Genomic DNA, 21,583 nt, shown 5'->3' with positions numbered 1-21,583 from the left:
CCAGGTCTGTGGCCTGGGAAATTGGGAGGATAAGCCGTCACCAACTGAGATGGTGAAGAATCAGAAATGAACGAGCAGCAGCACAGGGCAGCACAACGCAGTTCACGGTGCCAGGGGCCAGGTAACAGCATGCGGTCAGGCAGGGCAACGGACTCGCGTCACGCTCTTATCCACTAACTGAGGGCCTTCCAAAAGAGACTAAAAAAAGTCACAACCAAATTCTCAGGAAGCTAAGCAGGGTGGAGCGATCTGAGTCATTACTTTTAAGTGAGCTTTGGTAATGGTTTGGAGTTACAGAGAAATCTGTAAAAAAAATCACTCTAGATTTCCTGGGCCTTAGAGATAAGTTACACACTTGTTCTTCTGAGAGCATAAGATTCCTTCCCAAGTAAGAAGGAACCCACAGACAGATTAGAGTGGGAACTTCCCCTTAACAAAGTTAAGGTCACTTCAAAATACAGCCTGTGAACTGACAACCGCATCTCAAAAGAATACATAGGAAACTCAGGGGCAGTAAGTTTATGTAGATGGGGGAGGAACGTTCAGAAAAGGACGGTGAGAATGATTGCACAACTTAAAGAATGTGATCGATATCACTGAGTTGTACACGGAGAGAAATTGTTGAATTGGTGCATGTTCTGCCGTGTATATTCTCAACAACAATAAATTACTAAATATATGTATATACACACATGCACCCTGTGGACTTTCTCATGTAAAAGAGAAGTTTGCACGAGAACAGTAAATGACAAGGTAGAGAACCCCACAAAGGGTTTCCAACTATGCTTTATTTCTGCGTCCATATTATCAGCAATGATACAAGAGTAATTCAGGCAAGTTATGTCCCCTTAAATACATCGGAGAGAAAACTCATGGTGTCAAGCATGTCTTGCGCTCTAACAATTAACAAAAAACAGAGAACAAAGGTAGCAGCATTAAATTAAAGTGCCTTTTGCCAAATTTTTTTCAGAAAGAGTCTCTCCCTCAGTGGTAAAAATTTAATTGTACTTTTTTCTAAGTAGCTCAGGATTCCATTCATTCCTCAGGGACTATATCAAAAAAATTCATGTGTGGGGTTATTTTAAATAATTACTTTAAAAGAGCACAAAATTCACTAGAATTGTGTGGCACTGATTTTTCCTGACATGCTGTGAGGTGGCCGCCATCCAGGCCTGGCAAAATGCTCAGAACATCCTCCCACCATACGTCCACCTTGGCAAAGTCCATCGCTTTGTGCCACACAACAGGGTAGACCAAGGCTTGAAGAACAGCAGGTACGTGGAGAGGGCATCATCCATTTCCCCTCAACCCCGTCGGTGGCAGAGACCACCCACTCTTCTCCCCAAAGATGGACGGTGGCTGGAATCAAAGCCCGACAAGAATCCCACTGCTGCCTAAGCCCCTGCCAGGTGCTTCTTGCTGGGCGATGCACTGCTTGTTTCGTGAAGACGCTCTCTGGCCTGCACTTCAAAGGCTCTGCCACCCAAGGGCTGCTTTCCCAGACAGTTAATGCCCCGCGGACAGGAACCTGCCCCACTTCAACCAGTAACAATCCCCAAACTCAACAACAGAAAACATTTCTGAAGGTCACCAAGAAGCCAAATGTGTGTCAGTCTGGGGCTGTGGGAAATCGGGGAAGGTGGGTGTTGGGTCTCCCACACTTTCTTGGGGCCAACTGCAGAGTCATTGGCACAGGAAACTTCCTCCAGAGGCCAAAAGCTCCTGGGGCAGGGGCTGGGGGGGATCTCTAAGGGACATAAAAGGGATGCAATCAAGCTAGTAGGGTGGGGGCTCTCAGGCCCCATGAAACCCCTGCAGAGGAAGGTCCAACAGAGGCCCTGCTCTGGGTCAACTCCACAGTCTCCAGCTGTCCTAGGTGGAGCCCAGTCCTCTCAGCCTGCACCAAGGTCCACTCCTTCTGCCATACTTCCTTCTAATATATCCTTTCACAAATCTGAACCAAACCATCCTTCACCAGCAATAACACCAGACTGCACAGGCCAAGGAACAAAACTACAGGAGACACAACGGGGAAGAATAGGGAGTCCCTTCTCATCATGGTGACAGCCACCGGCCCGACACACCTCTACACCCTCTCACCCCTCACCTGCCCTGCAGAACCCTCTCTGCCCCTATGGCAGGGCCCGGCCTATCTCAATCCAAACACCAAGGCCCATCACAAAGACTGGTGTGAAAGGCTCCGCAAATGCAAAGGATGAAAAACTGAAGAACCAAAGTGACGCGGCCACATCCTTCTGGGATAGACTCAGCCTTCTTGGAAAGATGCAGTCTGGGAAAAATCCAACCACCCTCAAGGCAGCCTCTCTCTGCAGGTGTGCTGGAGGGCAAGAAGGGCACATGTGCACAGGCCCAAAGGAGGGAAGTGTCTGTCCGATCCCTTTAAAGGCTCCACTGGACACCTTGCAGTGCTGAGAGCCGTAGACCTGATCAAGCAACCACAGGAGTCTCCGTCAGGGTAGACTAATAAGCAGAGGAGATGTGGCACCCACTCCTTGGTACCACGCTGTCCATCATCACCAATGTCTCCTAGGGGGGCAGGAGGCCAAGATCTTCCTGCAACAGCAGACAGGGTGGGGAAAAAACAACTAGTGCTTAAGGGCTCAAAACAGTAGAAGACAGTGGGTGCTTTCATTCTCACAGTGGCGCCTGGACAGGAGCTGCAGGTGTCCCGGTGGGGAGGGGGGGAGGCCCACGCAGTGCTGAGGCGCCACGGCCCTGCCCTTCTCCACTCAGTCTCCGGCTCCGGTGGCAGCCCACTATCTGCTGGGCTGCAGGTACTGGTGCGTGAACATGTTGAGTTCACTGTCCAACCACCCAGCTTTATTCCTGCAATGAAATGGTTACTTTGTAGCAATAAGAGCTGATAACAGAAAATAACACTACGTGCATGTGTCTTCATTTAATCCTCCCATAACCAAGGTACCCCCATTTTACAGATGAGGAAAATGAGGTCCAGAGAGGTTGCATAACTTTCTGGGGTCACACGGTTAATAGGTGATACAGCCAACAGCCCAGTTTTTTTTTGACTCTTGAGCCTTGTGTTTGGTTCAGCCTGGGACCATGAACAAGTCCCCTCACTGCTGCAAACTGCTTTCCTATCTGCCAAGCCCCTCGAGCCATTGCACAGCTGACCTGCAGCCCTTCCCAGGTCCCGCTGTCCCTGTGGCTGACAAGAGGCAGCAGAGACACCTCCACACACCACCCCCCTACCCCGGGATTTCCCAGGGGATAAACAGTGTGGCCCTGGGAGATGGTTGCCTGGGGGGCAGGGAGGGGCACCTGCACAGCCAAGGGCAGGGAAAGTCCAGTTATCTGGTGAGGGAGTTGGGGTTGTACCCTTTGAGGCAGCTCCCCTCTGGCTCTGATGCTCCAGGGCTCTGACGTCAGGGGCGGGGGCAGGAAGTGCAGGGACCCCGTGTGCTGATGTTATCGTGAGCTGTGGACTTTTGCAGGGCACTTTTACACTCAGCTCTGTGGCTGTGTCATGAAATTTCACTCCCATTTTATGAAGGCAATGAGACATAGGAGAGTGAAGTGATTTGCCCAAACATGAGTGCCTGGATGAGGGCCCAGGACTCCTGGCTCCTTAGACTGATACTCTTTCCAGCAAACTATGAATGGTAGCTCTGAGTTTACAGGGAGACACCACACAGATGTGGGTTCAGATGCTGACCTGCCAGTCGCCAGCTCAGTGACCAGCTTCCCTGTGGTGAAAAGGGTGAGATGCCCCCTTGCCTAGGCCTGAACAGAAACGAAAGACACACAGAGCCCCAGGAGACAACGAAGGAGAGTCGGCGTGCAGTGTCGAGGGTGCAGGAGCCAGCATCCCTGGGTTCTACCCTAGCTTGACCAGTAACTGAGATTCCAGGCAGGTAACCTAACCTCTGTAGGCACCAATTCTCCCATTTATAAAATGGAGATCATGATACAATCCTCAAGGCGCACCGGACATGGAGGGAAGCAGCACACATAAGGTGCCCGAGATGTCAGTTAAGTAAGAGGAGCTGCGGGTTGTGACATCATGGCACTGTGACACCTGCCTCCTCTGCTATCACCTTCCCCTCGGCTGTAGGCACCTTGAGGGTGGTGACTAACATCTTGTTGAACTCCCTACACTGGTGCAGTGTCAGGCACCTATCAGGAACCGAGCATATGTCTAACACAGGTGACCTAAACCCCCTGAGAGAGGCTGTCCACACCTGAGACACAGACAAGCAGCCAAGCTGCCAGGGCCTGGGCTGCATGGCAGCCTTACCTGAGCAGCTTTGCTTTGCTCTGAAGGGAATCAAGAACCTCAATTTTCTTGTTCATGGCGGCAATTTCCTGCTCCAGGTTCTCCCGGGTGATGTCAACTTGCTGGCACAAATGAGCAAAAGTCCCAGACAGTTCCCTGTGAGGGAAAAAGCTGGGCTCAAGCGGGTGGTGCTGCTGTTTGTGCAGGCCACAGTCACTAGCTAGATCAGACCCAGAGCGGGGCAGATCAGGGTCACTGGCACCCTGCAGCAGCTCTGCCCTGCACCAGTCCTGCAGAAGCGGTAAACAATCATAACCACCCAACACTCAGCATTATGGCACTGTGAGAAAGGGGCCCAGGGCAGGGCACCAGCTTCAGCACAACAGCCCAGGCCTCGGATGCTGGCTCTGCTGCTAACTGGCAGGAGACCAGCAACCACTCTGCAAATCTCCATTTCCTCATTCTAAAAAAGGGAATGCCAATAAAAACAATGTGTGCCTCAGCCAATAAAAACAATGTGTTTAAAAACAGGTGTAAAATGCTTCAAGAAGAGTCTGGCATACAGCAATAAAAAGAAGGAAGTGATTATATTCATCCCCCACCACCCCAAGGTAAGCAACAGATTCAACCTGACCCAAGACTTGCTATGAAGAATAGGCTGTGACTGAGGATTTCAAAGCTAGATCCACAGCCCAAGCCCTTAAGACAACCTCTAAAAACTCCTGTTAATGTCTCTTGTCTTGTCATTTCTTCCTTTCTTGGGGGAAAGAGGCCTACTCGGTCTCAGGCAGGACACAGGTGTCCCTGGAGACCTCTCTCCCCACCCCAGCCTCAAAGGTGGCCCTGCAGGGCTGAAAGCCCAGGGTCACGGATGCCCAGGACCCCGCAGCAGCAGTCAGGGTATTCAGTGCTCTTTTTCGTGGCAGTTTCCAGGCCAGGACGGAAGGGAACTGTGGCTGACCCTACCCAGGGAAGTCCTGAACCACAGGGGCGGGAGCTGGCCGCTCAGGGCTGACAGGCCTACTCACTGCTGGACTTGGTGGCTACAGTTGGAGCCAGTATAGCTGATGATGAGCTGCAGCTTCTCGCTGGCATACTCCACAAACTGGCGCTTGAAGGCCCTCTCCTTGGCCTTGGTGGTCCAGGTCAGACGCTCGTAGACATAGAGGAGGCCATAGAGTCCAAAGGACAGAGCTATGAGCCGCCAGCCCACCGCCTTCCATACCTGCAGAGGCACAGCAGTCAGCCCGCAGCAGAGCGCCCCACAGCCCCGCCGCTTCCCCTCCTCTCTGGTCAGCCGCTACTGGGACTTTCCCAGCAGCTTGGCAAGGAGCCTCGTGCTTCAACTCAGAACCTCTTTCCAGATGTGTCTTTTAATCCTGCTGAGGCCAGAGGGATCATCTCTAGTTTGGAAATGAGGGAAATTTTGTGTTGGACACATGACGTGGCTTGTGCAAGGTGTGGGAGTTAGGACCAGACCATAGATCCAGTACACAGATAAATACTGGCATGTTCTGATGACAATGACAACAAGAATTTCACCGTTATTCCTCAGTGGATAGCTTCCTTTGGCCTGGTTTACAATACTTTTGAGCAAGACAGTGTCACTCCAGTCAAAGAGCAGGATTGGGGTTGGGGAGGAGGGTACCATCCTGGCTGTGAGAAGTTTCTCTGTGTCTGTTTCCTCATTGACAAGTGGACATGATGGTTCATGCCCACTTCACCAGGCTGTACAGGTAAAACATGATACTGTAGGCTACACAGCCATCAAGTGTTACCAGCTGGGCCAATGACCCTCTGCCAAGTTAATGTGTATGATACAAGGGCCAGGGCCTGTGCCATCTGTAGTCCCAGAGAGAAAGGGGCCTTGGCTCTGACCCTACCCCAGACCCACACACTGGGAATGCAATCCTGGCCGATTCATTACAGCTACATTCTGTACAGTCACAGTCTACAATACGGACTTCCATGACAGACGCAGCTTGCCACATCACCAAGGCAATCTCAGCTGCAGGCAGGACATGGCAAGTACCCCAATTATCAAGAAGGCAGCCTGCCATCTCGGGCCTCTGGGCAGAAAGGAAAGGTAGGAGATGCAGATGTAAGCAGGAGATAGAGAGACGAGGGTTCAAGTCCTCCCCTGGCCTATTCTGTCTTCTACCCTTGCAAGTCATGTTCTTGATTTCTTCATCTACCAACAGGAAACTCCTCGTCAGGCCTGCTTCTCTAGAACCCAGGTTTGCCAATTCCTTAGGTCACTTCCTATCCACCCATGTAGTACAGGATCTACAGGGAAAGGTCATGGGTTTGGAGTCATATGAGGCCAGAGGTCTAATCTTAGCTGTGTGTCTTTCGCAAATCACTTATCCTAGAACTTCCCTCATCTGTAAAACAGGAATGGTGCTATCTAAATGCCACATTAATTGAGTGAGCCTTAAAGTAAATAAATGTACGTTTAAAGGGCTACGGCTGCACAGCTCTCCATGAGATCCCTGTGAAGTCATCAACGAATGTGAGAACACTTTGCTCACTATGTGGTACTGGACCAACACAGAAACCACCACCAGGCCTGGGCCCCTCAGTCCTCACCCGCCTGCCCGCCCCACACTCCCCACCCTCCCTGGGCAGGGCTTGTCACTGACCACCCCTCCAACAACGAGAATGCCCATGGAGGTCCTGGATGTCAGGGAGGCCAGGCCAGTCACCATGGAGACCATGAACTCTTCTTGGGTGAGTGAACCCTGTGGCAGGGGGGGCATGCTGGGGTTGGCTGGTGTCAGAGGGACAGGACGCTGAACCTGAAGAGAGAAACAACGAAAGGGGTAAGGAGGATGTGGAAAGTCTCTTCATTAATGAACCCTCAGCAACCCTCAAGCCAAGGGTGCTAGAACAAGGACACAGAGAGTAATCTTCAATTTCCAAAAAGTAAAAAGGCAGAAAATAAGCTTTGCGTAAAGCCAAGGACTTAAGCTTTTAACAAACCTACCAGCAAAAAAGTGAGCACACAGGATACCACAAAATCCAAGCAGAATTCTTCAGCGGTTTCCCAAAGCGAAGGACATGTACACAAATGCAAGGATAACCCAGGTGGTATACAGACGGATGCTTTTAAAATCTAAATTTTAAAATGCTGGCATATAAACAGATAAGGCACCCTGGGGGTACAATGGTTAAGTGCTCACCTGCTAACCGAAAGGTTGAAAGTTCAAACCCGCTAGCCCCTCCACAGGAGAAAAGACCTGGCAATCTGCTTCCGTAAAGATTACAGCCTTGGAGACCCTATGGGGCACTTCTACTCTGTCCTATAGGGTCGCTATGAGTTGGAATCAACTCAATGCCACACGACATACAGGTGGATAATTTAAAACTCATCTATATGTAAGAATTACATACTTTAATGTGTATTAGAAAAAATACAGCTAACGTGTACTTTCACAAACCTAACTGCTTAGAATAAAACCAAGTTTATCTGAGGCAAACATCTTGCCCATGGCATACCGCACGATGGCACACATTGCCACCACTGACCTCAGGTCCTCCTGACCTCATTTCAGAATGGTCCCCGTGTCTGGAGGGAGGTACAGACCCATGACCTCCTCAATGGCCCTGAGGCTGAGGAGCTTCGCTTGCCTGGTCGTTGTAGCCCATCAAGGCCCGACGGCTGTTCTTGGGGCCCAGGAACCTATTCACGAGCATGGTCCACCCGAGAGAAAAATGGAATTCGATGTCCTCCTGAAAGTCAGCACACAGCTTGTCACAGTTCAGGTCGTAGCTGAGGGAGAAGCACTGCCGAGGGACCAGCATGTCGATCTGGCTCCGCAGAGACACAGGAAGGAGGGGCTTCAAGCCATCTGCAGGGAAGAGACATGGAGAGAAGGCACATTAACTCGGCCTGGTGTTACACCAGTGCCACGCCTTCAACCAGCCACCTCGGACACTGAACAGCTCTGCACAGACACCACGCCCAGGACAAACGGCTGCAGGTCTGAGGGGGCCCTGCTCTCAGAGGGCAGGCCAGGACCCCAGAGCTTCGCAGGTCAAGGCTCCATCCCTACCAAGCATTTACACCTCTTGTGGGATTAAGGATCAGGCCAAATTCTCAGCCTATCACAGCCTATCTGGTAACACAAGATGGGTTCCCCAGTCTATGTACAGAATGAATTCATGACCTACACCCAGAACCTGAAGGTATTGAGTTGAATCATTGTAAGAAGTTGACAGGTAAAGAAAGGTCGTTATTTCTTTAGCTTGGCCTCCAGATCTAATCTCTGGGCAGCCCCCAGGCCCCAGCTATGCCCACCCCCATGGCACTGACCAATCATCTCCTGCTGCATGGTTTGCAGGGAGCTGGTGATGGCCGTGGAGCAGCGGTCCGACATGTTCCGGCCCAGTCCCTCCTCTATATGGCGGTGCAGCTCCTGCCAGCAGAGAGGGAAGGTGAAGAGAAGGAACACTGCCCCCTACACACACCAAAGGATGAGGAGATCCTGAGGGTGGCCAGCCCCACACCCACCAGATGACCCTGGAACGCTGAGTAAAGCTGGGTCTTGCCTCCCTGGCTTTCACTTCCACTGAGGAAGCGCCCTGACCCAGGCCAGCTGTAGCTGAGTCCCTATCTGCATGATGAATCCACCCAACAGCCAAAAAGAATGAAGATGGACTCCCGCTGAGAGCACCTGAATGACTCACATTCTTATAAACCTTGAGAACCACTGGAGAGGGGTGAAAATCCATCTGGTATTCATCTACCAGCACAGAAAGGCGCCTGATCTCCTCTGCCATTGCAGTCGACACCTACAGCAAAGGGAGCAGCCGTCAAGTATGAAGAAGGAAGGTGGTTGACTGCTGAAGCACCATGAGGGACTCTAACAGACTGTAAATCCTTCCTCTCAAACCAGTGATTTCCTCAGCTGATACATGGAACTAAAGGTTTTTGGGACAGAAGTGACCTTAGAGATTGGCTGATCAAATGTCCAAGTAGATACGGAGGAGGAGGCCCAAAGAAGGAAGACTTGCCCAGGGTCACACAATGGGAGAAGGGAACCCTAGGGGAGGCTCCATGTTCGTTAAGTCTGGGCCACAACTGCCTTCTGGAAGGCTGAGAAGAACCCAAAGATGACATCTGCTTTCAATTTCCGGCACCTTGCACCCACCCTGAGTTCAAATCTCCCTAAAGAGGCTTCCTCCTATCACTCACCTGCCTCTCCACTTCCTCTGTAATCTGTTTAATTCGAAGTTTGTAGTCTTGAGCCAAGAGCTCCAGCTGTTTGTCAATAAAGCTCAGCCGGTCTTGCCGCTCTTCGCGCATTTCCAGGCAGTAAACCCTGAGCGCAAAGAGCACGGGTTAGAGACCCGCATTTCCACCAGACTAACAGAACAGCAAGAGGGATGCCACAAACACACATGCCCCTCAGTCACCCTGGCCACAGCAGAGTTCACGCATGTGCCCAGAGGCCTGCACCTACTGCTCACTCCTAAGTCTCCCTCTTGGAAGATGTGGTTGTGACAGAGGGAGGAGGGCACTTTAAGGGTGTTTAGGACAAGCTCTGCCAATGAGTACAGGATGAAATGCTCACCCCCACTGGTAATCAGGGAAATGAAATTAAAAAAGAGGTACTACTTTCTATCCAGAAGCCTGGCAAAAATGGCAAAGTCTGAGGTACTGGTGAGGGTATGGGCAGCTGGGAGCTCCTGCACGTGCTGCTGGTGGGACCACGAGTGAGCGCAGCTGCTCTGGACAGCAACTGAGTAAAACTGAAAATGCAGACAGCCTAAGAGGGAACAGTGTCACCTCTAGGAATTAATATTAGAAAGACTTACAAATGTGTGCAAGGAGACCTATGAACAGATGTCCACTGCAGTAGGGTTTGCAATAGCGAAAAAATGAAGTCTAAATATCAACCCATGGGAAAACAAGGTACAGTCAAAATGGAATATGCTACAATAATTAAAAAGGGGCCCTGGTGGTACAATGGTTAAGCATTTGGCTGCTACCTGAAAGGTCAGTAGTTTGAACCCACCAGTGGCTCTGTGGGAGAAAAGACCCGGCAATCTGCTCCTGTAAAGACTATAGCCTGGGAAACCCTAGAAGGCAGTTCTACTGAGTCAGGATTGATTCCACAGCACATAACAACAGTAGTTCAAATCAATAAACTCAATGTGTATCAAGAATAAAGTACAACCTATACACACCCACATTCACTGCAGCATTGTTCACAATAGCACAAAAATGGAAACAACCTAAGTGCCCATCAACAGATGAATGGATAAACAACTGGTACATACACACAATGGAGTATTACACAACGATAAAGAACAATGATGAATCTGCAAAGCATCTCACGACAGGAATGAATCTGGAGGGCATTATGTTGAGTGAAATAAGTCAAACACGAAAAGACAGATATTGTTTGAGACTGCTACTATAAAAATTCATGAAAAGGTTTACACACAAAAAGAAACAATCTTTGATGGTTACCAGGGAGGGGAGGGGTGGAGACAGAAAAACACTAAATAGACAATAGGTAAGTGGTTAACTCTGGTGAAGGTTAAGAGTACACAATACTGGGGAAGCGAGCACAACTTGTCCAAGGCAAGGTTATGGAAGCTCCGTAGGCACATCCAAACTCCTGAAGGGACTGAGCTACTGGGCTGAGGGCTATAGGGACCACCATCTCGGGGAACATCTAGCTCAACTGGTATAATATAGTTTATAAAGAAAATGTTCTACATTCTACTTTGGTGAGTAGTGTCTGGGGTCTTAAAAGCTTGTGAGTGGCCATCTAAGATACTCCACTGGTCTCACCCTGTCGGGAGTAAGGGAAAATGAAGACAACTAAAGACACAAGGGAAAGATTAGTCCAAAGGACTAATGGACCACAACTATCACAGCTTCCACCAGACTGAGTCCAGCTCAACTAGATGGTACCTGATACCACCACTGACTGCTGTGACGGGGATCACAATAGAGGGTTCTGCGCAGAGCTGAAGAAAAATATAGAACAAAATTCTAACTCACAAAAAAAGACCAGACTTACTGGCCTGACAGAGACTGAGAAACCCCGAGAGTATGGCCCCCAGACATCCTTTTAGCTTAATAATAATGTCTCTCCTGAGGTTTACCCTTCAGCCAAAGATTAGACAGACCCATGGAACAAAACAAGACTGAACGGGCACACTGGCTCAGGGGCAAGGGCTAGAAGGTAGCAGGGGATGGGAAAGCTGGTAATAGGGAACCCAAGGTCGAGAAGGGAGAGTGTTGACATGTGGTGGGGGTGGTAACCAATGCCACAAACCAATATGTGTACCGTTTAATGAGAAGCTAGTTTGTTCTGTAAACCTTCATCTAAAGTACAACAACAAACAAAAGAATAAAGTGCTGAGTGGAAACAAAAGGAAGGTGCAATACCTTATCTGTACATTTGAAATGGGTGGTAAGCTGCATTAAGTATTCTTCAGGAATTATGTAAACAGGACTTTTTAAAGAGAGAATAAGAATACACATCCAATTCATGCCTCTGAGGAGTGGCAGTGAAACTGGGATGGTACAGAAGAATCAAAGGTGATGTATAATTTTTTTTTTCTGTGTTTTATTTTAACTTGAAGTCCTTGGGTGGTGCAAATAGTTAAAGCACTTGGCTGCTAATCAAAAGACAGGCAGTTCAAGTCCACCCAGAGGTACCTTTGAAGAAAGGCCTGGTGATCTACTGGAAAATCTGCCAATGAAAACCCTACGGAGCACAGTTCTACTTTGACACACACGGGGTCACCATGAGTTGGAATCAACTCGATGGCAACTGCCTTCAACTGATATTTGAACTTAAAAATAGTATCAAGTAAACATTAACTGTCAATTCCATGTAGTGGAAACAAGGTGTTTTTATATTATTCTCTGTATGTCTATGTTTTAAATCCTTCCCTCACCGCCCCACCCCACCAAAAAAAAACCGTATTATTTAAAAACACATTCTACATAAAGTTCTGAGAATGCCGCTGGGGCAGCCTGGCGTGGACCTGGAGGCCTCCACCACAGGTTTGCAGGGGTGGCATTTCATGTTTCATGCCTCACAGGCCAGGCTCAGGAGAAGGGGTGCCAAACCCCCTCCTCACCAGGCTGCTCCAGGTAGACCAACTACAGTCTGGTGACCAGTGGAAAGTGCTCTGATGAGAACCCGGAGACTCAGCTCTGCCATCAAGGAGATGTGACCCCGGGCCCGTTGCGGCTGACCCAGGCAGGGTTGAGCGCAATCACTTCTCAGTACCCCCTCCGCCTGTCCAGTCCTGGGCTCTTACCGTTGCTCCTGTGCCGCAATGTGCAGAGAGTCCATGATGAGGCGCACAGCCTCCGCGATCTGCTTGGCCCGGACCGTGTGCTGCTCAAATTTGGTCTTCACTGCAGACTGGGAGATGCACTCCTGGAATACAAGAGGTGATGAGGGAGACAGGGGCCACCTAGGGCTACAGCCAATGCCAGGTTCTGGCTTTTGCCACCAGGGACATGGCCACAACGGCTGTGGGAGGCACAGATCGCCAGACACCAGAATCATAGGACTCACCTCAAATCGCCTCTCAAAATTCTGAAACTCAAACATCCTCACTTGAAAGCCTTCTGCAAGAGCTCCCCCTAGGCGAATTGCACAGCATTAGCCCGGAAATTAGCAGCGCAGGAAAATGACGCAGTCACCCAAAGCCAACCCCACCCTGGCCCTTTGGAGACACCAGCTGGAAGGCAAAGAGCCTCTCGCTGCAGAGCTTCTACCATCTCATCCTCAGAATATTTTTATCAACTGACAGCATGAGGCCAAACATCTCCAAACTTCAGGGAAAAGGGAACGTTTTTGTTTTCATTGTTACCTCCTTCGGGCATGCCTTGGGCTTTCTGGATCCTGGCGTTGAGCACCTCCTTGGCAGACACGAAGAAGATGCGGTCCCCAGCCTGGGCTCGGTCCACCACACCCAGTTCATCCACCAGGAAGCCCGTACAACGTTCCATGTGCTGCCGCCGCACCTGGAACCCAGGCAGATGGGTGTGCGTGACAGGGCCTGGGGTGTGTGTGCATGGGTGTATGTGTGTGGGAGGCCTCCAGACAGAGCCCACAGTCCCCAACTGCCTTTTTTAAAAAATCAGTAATATAGCCATATGGTTCAATACTCAAGCGGTAGAAGCACAAACACCATGCAACGTCTCTTGCCCATCTCTGTGAGGCACCAAGCTTCCCTGAAGAACCAATGCCATGAGGATTTCTTGGGGTATGTCCTCCCAAAGGTATTTTATGCATATATAAGCAGGGTTAGTGAAAAAGGGGAAGACCTTCAAACAGATGGACAACAATGGGCTAAACTTAATGGTTATGAGGATGGTGCAGGGCCAGGCAATGTTTCATTTTGTTGTACCTAGGGTCACTATGAGCCAGAATTGACTCAACAGCACCTAAAAACGACAAAATCTAAGTAGAAATGTTTACACACTCCCCAAAGTGCTTCTTGTTAGAGCCCACGGCATCTCACTCTGGCGCCCCAGAAGGAAAGGGCCCCGGAAGTCAGGAAACCTAGGCTCCATACTCTGCCAAGCCAAGCCCTCCCAGGGCCTCCCTTATAAAATGAGTGAGCGCCATTAGAAAATCACATCTAGTTCTGAGGTTCTCGTGTTCTATTTAAAGAACTGAAAAATAACAATAGCCTCCCGTGGACACCTACCACACGCGCAGCACTCTTCCACATGCTAGCACATTTCATTCTCTCAACAACTCCACGTATTATACCCATCTCGCAGGGGTGGGAACTGAATTACCAAAAGGCTAAGCAATTTACCAAAGTTACACTGCCACACATCAGCCAGAATGTGGACCTGGCCTGCTGGGTGCATGATCCACTATTACCAACTGGGTATCCCTTTTCTTTCATTCCACATAGAAAGTTAAGAGCCGTGAGTCGCTGGTAAGAACCAACTATTCTTCATTCCTCTTTTAAGACTTTTTCCTGGACGTCTTCCTAAAGCTGAGCCTGTTTTGCATTGATTAAATCTTCACGAACAAAATGAACATCTGGCCCCAAACAAGGATGAGCTAATGCTGTGGTTATGATGTCAGATACGTGTGAAAGCCTTTCAAAGACGGATTGATCTGAGAAAGTGAATGGATGAAGAGGAGTGTTTTTAAAGCAGTAAGACACCACTGTGACTCCAGGGAACACATGGGGAGTCTTTGACAATGAAATTAACTCAGGGAAGTCACTAGACCTAATGACACCTAGGCGTGCACTCTGGCCCTGTGTAAACCATGTTCGTGCAGGTGGCATTCTCCAAACCAGCAAATAAAGAGGCACCAACCTCCTCCATGTACTCGGGCTCCGAGGCAGATGCATCCCAGCGGTTATTCAGGATGAAGATGTTTGGGCGGGAGAGGCGCTCACTCACCTTGTGAAAGAACTGCTTCTCCTAAACAAGGGGGCAAAGCCTCATTTAGGAGAAGGAGGAGGGGCTGTGCCTGCCAAGGCCTCGCAGCCTGCCTGCCCAGCTGGGACCCAGAGTGTTGAGAGGCCACGGAGGGCTTACCGTCTGCATCAGGGTGGACTCCGAGTTGGCCACCAGCACAAACACATCAGCGTCCAGGCAAAACTTGTCAATCCAACTGTCCAGCTCTGTGGTGACATCGATACCAGGGCTAAAGGTGATGGGGTAAACCAACATTGTCAGGCACACAGAGCCATGGGCCCTATTCTTCCTGCTTTGAAAGCCCTGGGGTTTGAAAGGCAGTCAGACAAGGAGCAGAACACTAGAGAGAGAAATCTGGACTGACCCTTACTGGGGGAAGTCTTATCTTCCGTTTTATATCCTTCCCAATTGTCTGAAAATGTGTTTTTTTACCATGTGCATCTATCACTTTTATAAAAACATGATGTACAGTGACACCTGTGAGAGCCGGAACTCAACTCGGCTGCCTTGTTTTTCCAGGTCTCGCAAGTTTTCCACCTTTGACAAGGTACAGTCTTACCACTTTTCTATTGCTCTCTATTAGTGGAAAATATTTTAGTTTTCCTTCTCTGGCAGGTTTCTGCCTTACACAGGTTCCAGCTTTCACAGGTTTTACTGTATAATTTTACTCTGGGGATACACATTTAAGGTAAAGTTTTGTATTTATGTAAATCTAGGTAAATACTATAGGACTATATTTCTTGGTATGGGTGCAACCCATCCACAAAGCGGGGACAAAGTACCCCTTCAAGAGAAATAAAACATCCCACTGACTCCAACACTGCAACCCCCAGCCCCTAATACAAATACTACCATTGGGTTGAGGTTAAGAACCATCCTGTATTTTGGGCATCCCTCCTGCCCTTTTTTATAGACCATCAATGGGACGTCCTCAGGGCACCGACACTGATGGGTACAGTAACTAGATGCTGAAGGAAATTCAAGAGGCAGGAGGATTTGGTTAAGACAGTGTGAAAACAGCAATACTTAAACAGAGTAAGGGTGGAGCCCAGAGGACCCTGGCCTGGCTGATCCAAAAATGACAATCTGGTCCTCCCAGGAAGGCGCCCACCATCTTACCTGTCCATCAGCACAAGGTCATCCTTCAGAAGGGGGCACTTGGAGTTGGGCCACATTACGCTCACCAGGCTACCGGCATGTAGCTGCTCATCCTGGTGGAGGGCATGGGCCAACTGGTTCACAGTCTGATGAGGGAGAAGGGAAAGAACAATCAGGGCAGAGAAAGAGCCGCTCGGCCAGACTTCTCGTACCACCTGACCAGTGTGATGGCCCGACACTACTGCCCAATTGGTTACTCCTTTTTTTCATTCCACACTGTAAGTTGTCAGTACGAACCAACTAGGCTCCGCTCCCCTTTTTAAATTAATTTTATTTTTTGTTGTTGTTGAGACCATACACAGTAGAACATACATCAGTTCAAAAGTTTCTACAGGTACAATTCAGTGACATTGATTACAGTCTTCAAGTTGTGCACCCATTCTCACCCTCCTTTTCCAAACTGTTCCTCCCTCATGAACATAAACTCACTGCCCCCTAAGTTGCCTATCTAATTTTTTGAGTTGCTGTTGTCAGTTTGATCCCATATAGATAGTTCTTAAAAGAGCACAGTGCTCAAGGCAGACATTCTTTACCAGTAAAAAGCTATACTGTTGTTTGATTTTAAGAAGACTTCAGGGGATAGTTTTGGTTTAAGGTTTATGGATTATCTCAGGGCAGTAGTTTTGAGGGCTCATTCAGCTTCAGTGGCTCCAAAAAGCCTGGATTCCCTGAGAATTTGAAATTCTGTTCCGTTTCCTGCCTTTTGATCAGGATTCTTCTATAGAATCTTTGATCAAAATGTCCAGTAATGGTAGCTGAGCACCATCCAATTAGTTGTTCATGGAGGCAATTAGCCACACATTCCATTTCTTCCTTCTATTGCTGACTCTCCTTCCTCTGTTGCTTCAGACAAATAGAGACCAACTGTTGTAACTTGGATAGCCATTTGCAAGCTTTTAAGGCCCCAGGTACAACAATGAACTAGAATCCCTAAACATGTTATCAGGCCAATTTACTGGGATGTCCCATGAAACCATGACCCTAAACCTCCAAACCAAGGAACCAAATCCCATGAGGTGTTTGACTGTACATAAGTAGCCTTGTTACTTTTTTTGTCATTGTTGTAAATATATCACACAACTTTCACCCATTCAACTTTTTACAAGTGTACAACTTATTGACAGCAATTACATTAATTGGCTGAGCAACCCTACACTTAATCAATGAGATTTTTCCATTTCCACTTCTCTTTTAAGCTTCTTTCCTGGGTATCTTCCTAAAGCTGAGCCTGTTCTACGTTAATTAATTCTTTATGAACCAAAGGTTGCATGTGGCTCCAAACAAGGACATAGCTGTCTCTCAGAAAAATCAAAATGTCCGAGTCCCTAGCTGATACGTCAGAATCACAGAGTAACTGCAGGAATCACTCTGGCAACATCCCGAGAAAGATCAAGGCCCACTCTCTTCTTTAATTGGCAAAGGGAGAAGTCAAATGGCCTGCCTAGCAATACACAGGAACTGAAGGGTCCTGGTTCTTGGCCCTCCACATTTCTGACTCTCCCTAAAGCTCTCACATCCTCTGCAGAGGTACGTCCAAAACAGGGTTTGCCATATTCCATGCACAGGGAGGCACTGCCCTCTTCTTAGTCAGTGTTGGTCCTGTCACCATGGACATGCTGGTAATATAAGCCCAGATTCAATCCGCCACATGCCCAGGGTGGAAAGCAGGGCCAGGCGCTCTCTACCCATCACGGTCCCCCAACAGCACTCTCACCTTGACGCTCTTCTTCTCCTCTGAGCCTTCGGTGAGGAGGAAGGCCTCGTGGCCATCTGTGCCCTCTACCCGCAGGAAGCAATTGGTGGTGTGGCCAATCCCAGAGGGTAGAACTTTGTCCCAGAGCATGGCGTTGATCACAGTGCTTTTCCCATTGCTCGTCCTGAGGGAGATACTGGCTGTCAGTGATATTGTCAGGGGTCTGCCCTTTTGGCTTTCGCAATGAAGTTCTTAGCCTCGAAGTCCAAGGTCATGTGCTCTGCAGTGTCCTCAGTCCCCAGAAGAGTGCCTGCCACATAGCAGGTGCTCAGTGTTTTATGAAAATTGAGAAATGAGTCGCCCTCGGGTGGTACAAATGGTTAAGTGCTGGACTACTAACTGAAAGGCTGGTAGTTCAAAACCACCCAGAGGCACCTTAGAAGACATGGCTAATGGTTTCCTTCTGAAAGGTCATAGCCTTGAAGACCCTACGGAGCAGTTCTGCTCTGCGCACGTGAGGTCACCATGAGTTGGAATTGACTTGATGGCAACTGACAACCACAATAGTCTGACTCAAGAGTTACGTGCTTAACCAATATCCTATACGAAGAGTCAAGGAACTTGTCTGTAGAGAGCCAGATAAAAATTAGGAACAAACGCCTCTGGCTCCGTGCCCGTGACATGCACCTGGGACATCACTTCAAACCAATGCTGTAGAGGGCTCAAGGAGTCCGGTTCCAGCACAGACACGAGCCCTGCCCCATGAGGAACCCAGCCATCGACTGTGAGCCTCTCAGCACCCTTCAGGTCCTGTGTATTGCTAAGCAGGCCATTTGGAGACAATGGGTCTATCCTTGAAGGCTAACCCACATCTCCTCTACCTGAAATTGCTGACTCACCTCCAGGGGCGTCTTCCTCAGACTAGGAGACCTAAGTGACCCAGTGTCTTTGTTTTCCACACAGGGCCTATTTCCCTGATCTTCTCCCCTCACACTCCTCATCCACAAAGTCCACCCCAGCTCTTAACTGCCCAGCAAGAGGAAGGGCTACTTTAGCACTTTTGCATCTCACACCCCTTTCCTACATTCTGGTTCTTGACAACGGCTCTTCTCAACAGACTCATAGGCTCTGAGTCTCAGAGCTTTCAATCTGGGCCAAGCACGGTCTTCCTCATCCTGAACTTGCAGCATCCCAGCTGCATTACTTCCTTCATAGATAGAAAAGACCTCACCTGCAGCCAGGAAAACATGAGGTCCCCTAGCTCACCCTAATAAAGAGCCATACTCCGAAGGTGAGGATGAAGAAATGACAGCCCAGAGGAGCCAAGAGCCACATCTGAGCTCAGTCTTCGGGGGCAGGACTCTAAGCACAGCAACTATTCCTCAGCTCCCACTGTGTGCTGAGCACCCACCTGCTTGGGGGCCTGCTGTTCCCTTTATTCAATTTTTTTTTTTTTTCTTAAAGGTGCCTCTTATACCTCAAGGAGTCCCTGAGCAGTGCAAATGGTTAATGTGCTCACCTGTTAACTGAAAGGTTGGTGCTTTAAGTCATCCAGAGATTCCTCAGAAGGTGAGGCAATCTATTTCTGAAAAAGCAGCTACTGAAAACCCTCTGCAGCACAGTTCTACTCTGACACACATGGGGTGGTCATAAATCAAAATCAGCTTCATGGCAGCCAGTAAACTGGTTTTTAGATCTCAAAGAGTAACAAGAAGGAAAGTGGAGGAACTCCTAGGGCATGTCAGCTGCTCCCTGCCGTGGGCCAGTCAACTGTGCATCTGTACAAAGTGTCTCCCTCCCTCCCGACCAGAATGAAAGAAAGTGTGAGGGCTACAGGACTCACCGGCCAAAAAAGGCCACTTTCATGTGCCGCCGGGCCAGCACCTCGCTGATGCCCCTCACTTTGGACAGGTAACCTTTGACGTCCAGAAACTGCTCCTCTGTCGTAACAGGGTCCAGTTCTGCATTCCTGTAGGTGTCTGGAGGTGGGGATTGAAAGTGGGTCACCGCATGAGCAAAGGAGTTCTATAATCACAGTCTGGAAGTGACAAGAGTCCTGGCCCTGCACATCCAAATCACCAGTCCCCCACTGTGGCACGCTCCTGTGGCCAGATTCCCTCCTGTGGCATCCTATCCAGGCGATTAGGGACACAGGTCCGGAGCAAGACTGCCTGGCCCATTTCTCACCACTTCCTGGCTTCGTGACCTCAGGCAAATAAACCTTTCTGGGTCTCAGTTTCCTCATCCATAAAACTTAGATAACAGAATCTACCTCATGTGATTGTTGTGAGAATTCAATGAATTAAAGTACATCAAGTGCTAGAATAGGGGCCGGTACATGGTGAATACTCAAATGTTAACTGCCATCATTTACTTATATATTTTTCACCTAACAAATACTTACCAGAGAGTTCTTACTACATGCCAGGCACTGTTCTAATCACTTTCCAAATATGGTCTCATTTAATTCTTGTTATTAACATGTCACACAGGTAGTAAATGACAGAGTTGGGATTTGAACCCAGACAGCCTGGCTCCAGAGTATGTCCCCTTAACCAAACCCACTGCCCTCGAGTTGATTCCAATTCATAGTGACCCTATAGGACAGAGTAGAACTGCCCCCGTAGGGTTCCCATGGCTGTAATCTCTACAGAAGCACGTTGCCACATCTTTCTTCCACAGAATGACTGGTGGGCTGGAACTGCTGACTTTTTGATTAGCAGCCAAGTGCTTTACCACTGCATCACTAGGGCTCCCTGCCCTCTTAACCACTCAGTGTGATTTGACAAGGTCCTGCCCGATCTGGCCCTGCTTACCCATCCAGCCTAGTCTCTTGCCATCCTCTGCCTCACACTCACCCAAACTCACTCAGCTTCCTCATCCCTCTGGGCTTTGTTCAGGTGGCCTAACCCCCCTCCTCCGCCCCAAAGAGCTAAAGCCCTACATGGGTGGCTTACTTCATTCCCACTTGGCCTCGGGTCTCACTTAGACTGCACAGCCTTCAGGAAGTCTTCCCTGGCCACCGCCAACCTGCTAGATCCCCTTGTGTGTGCTCTCACAGCACCTGTGCCTCTCCTGTCTATCGGAGCACTTCCCTATCTGTATCACCTACCAGGTGAGGCTGAACAGTGGTGCCTATATGATCCCTGACACTGCACTTAGCAGGTGCTCAAGTGTTTGCTAAATTAATGGATGCTGGGAACATGGCACTGGTGTTTCCTGAATGCCCCTGACAGGCAGATGGATAACAAATGATCACAGACAGGAGTGGTTGAGGCAAGACCCTGTACCCCCATTCCATCTAGAACTTGCACCCAGGTAGGTGCTAAGCTGGTGGAAGGAGATGGGTGTTTGGTCCCTTGGCACACTCTTGCAGACCACCAGCTGACAGGCCCAACCCTGAGCACACTTACAAAGCACATGGAGCATGGCATTTCAGAGGGAGCCCAGAAAGTTTCCCCCATAGCTGGTGCCATGAAAGCAAGTAGCCAAGCCAACAAGGCTTCCTGTATCCTCCAGTCACCCCCGCCCCAGATCCATCAACATTCCTCCCTTATACGGGAGGCACAGCCTCTGAAATGCCCCTCAAAGGAGCTGGCTCTCAAGCATGTGGCCACATTTAAAAGTAGCAGCCACAGGCCAACAACCTCTTGCCACTTGCCCTTTGGGATAGTTCCAAGGTAGTAATTATCTCCTACTCAGGGCAACCAAGGGCACATCTCAAGATCACCCCAGCTCCACTCAAAGGGGAGGCCTCTTATTGTCACAAAAAAAGAAATCAAAGCACGCGCTCCTGAGGCCATCCCATAAACACCGCCATCTGCGCAAATGATTCAGGGCATCACAGAATGTCAATCTTGGGCTTTAGGAAGACAGCGACCTGGTCTGCCCATCTCTGCACACCCAGAGCTTGGCATGGTGCTGGGCACACCAGAGCTATTGCTAAATAAATGGACAATGATCTGGAATAATTTCACCCGTCAATTCTTATGACTTAAAAGTTCAGATTGTTTAATTCAACAGATATTTAAAGCGCACCTTCTCC

General features: G+C 49.2%; 1 protein-coding gene across 5 annotated transcripts in view; it reads right to left on the bottom strand.

Moving 5' to 3' along the window:
• Positions 1-770: 770 nt before the first annotated feature.
• The window catches only part of MFN2 (mitofusin 2), a 29,147-nt gene continuing 8,334 nt past the window's right edge, over positions 771-21,583 (bottom strand). For all 5 annotated transcript variants that reach the window (XM_049877946.1, XM_049877947.1, XM_049877943.1 and 2 more), the window contains 16 exons: positions 19,382-19,517; positions 17,560-17,722; positions 15,807-15,931; positions 14,808-14,916; positions 14,583-14,690; positions 13,109-13,262; positions 12,811-12,878; positions 12,548-12,669; positions 9,453-9,579; positions 8,945-9,049; positions 8,571-8,673; positions 7,886-8,106; positions 6,898-7,053; positions 5,284-5,480; positions 4,277-4,411; positions 771-2,847 (listed from right to left, as the gene is read on the bottom strand). In XM_049877946.1, the coding sequence (XP_049733903.1) occupies positions 2,778-2,847; positions 4,277-4,411; positions 5,284-5,480; positions 6,898-7,053; positions 7,886-8,106; positions 8,571-8,673; positions 8,945-9,049; positions 9,453-9,579; positions 12,548-12,669; positions 12,811-12,878; positions 13,109-13,262; positions 14,583-14,690; positions 14,808-14,916; positions 15,807-15,931; positions 17,560-17,722; positions 19,382-19,517 (2,099 nt within the window). In that variant the 3' untranslated portion in view covers positions 771-2,777. The remainder of the gene's footprint in view (positions 2,848-4,276; positions 4,412-5,283; positions 5,481-6,897; positions 7,054-7,885; positions 8,107-8,570; positions 8,674-8,944; positions 9,050-9,452; positions 9,580-12,547; positions 12,670-12,810; positions 12,879-13,108; positions 13,263-14,582; positions 14,691-14,807; positions 14,917-15,806; positions 15,932-17,559; positions 17,723-19,381; positions 19,518-21,583) is intronic.

This window comes from Elephas maximus, chromosome 3 (assembly GCF_024166365.1).
Source record: "Elephas maximus indicus isolate mEleMax1 chromosome 3, mEleMax1 primary haplotype, whole genome shotgun sequence".
In the NCBI taxonomy this organism is placed as follows: domain Eukaryota; kingdom Metazoa; phylum Chordata; class Mammalia; order Proboscidea; family Elephantidae; genus Elephas; species Elephas maximus.
The sequence above is the reverse complement of the archived record's forward strand: the minus strand, read 5'-3'. Positions and strand labels throughout refer to the sequence as shown.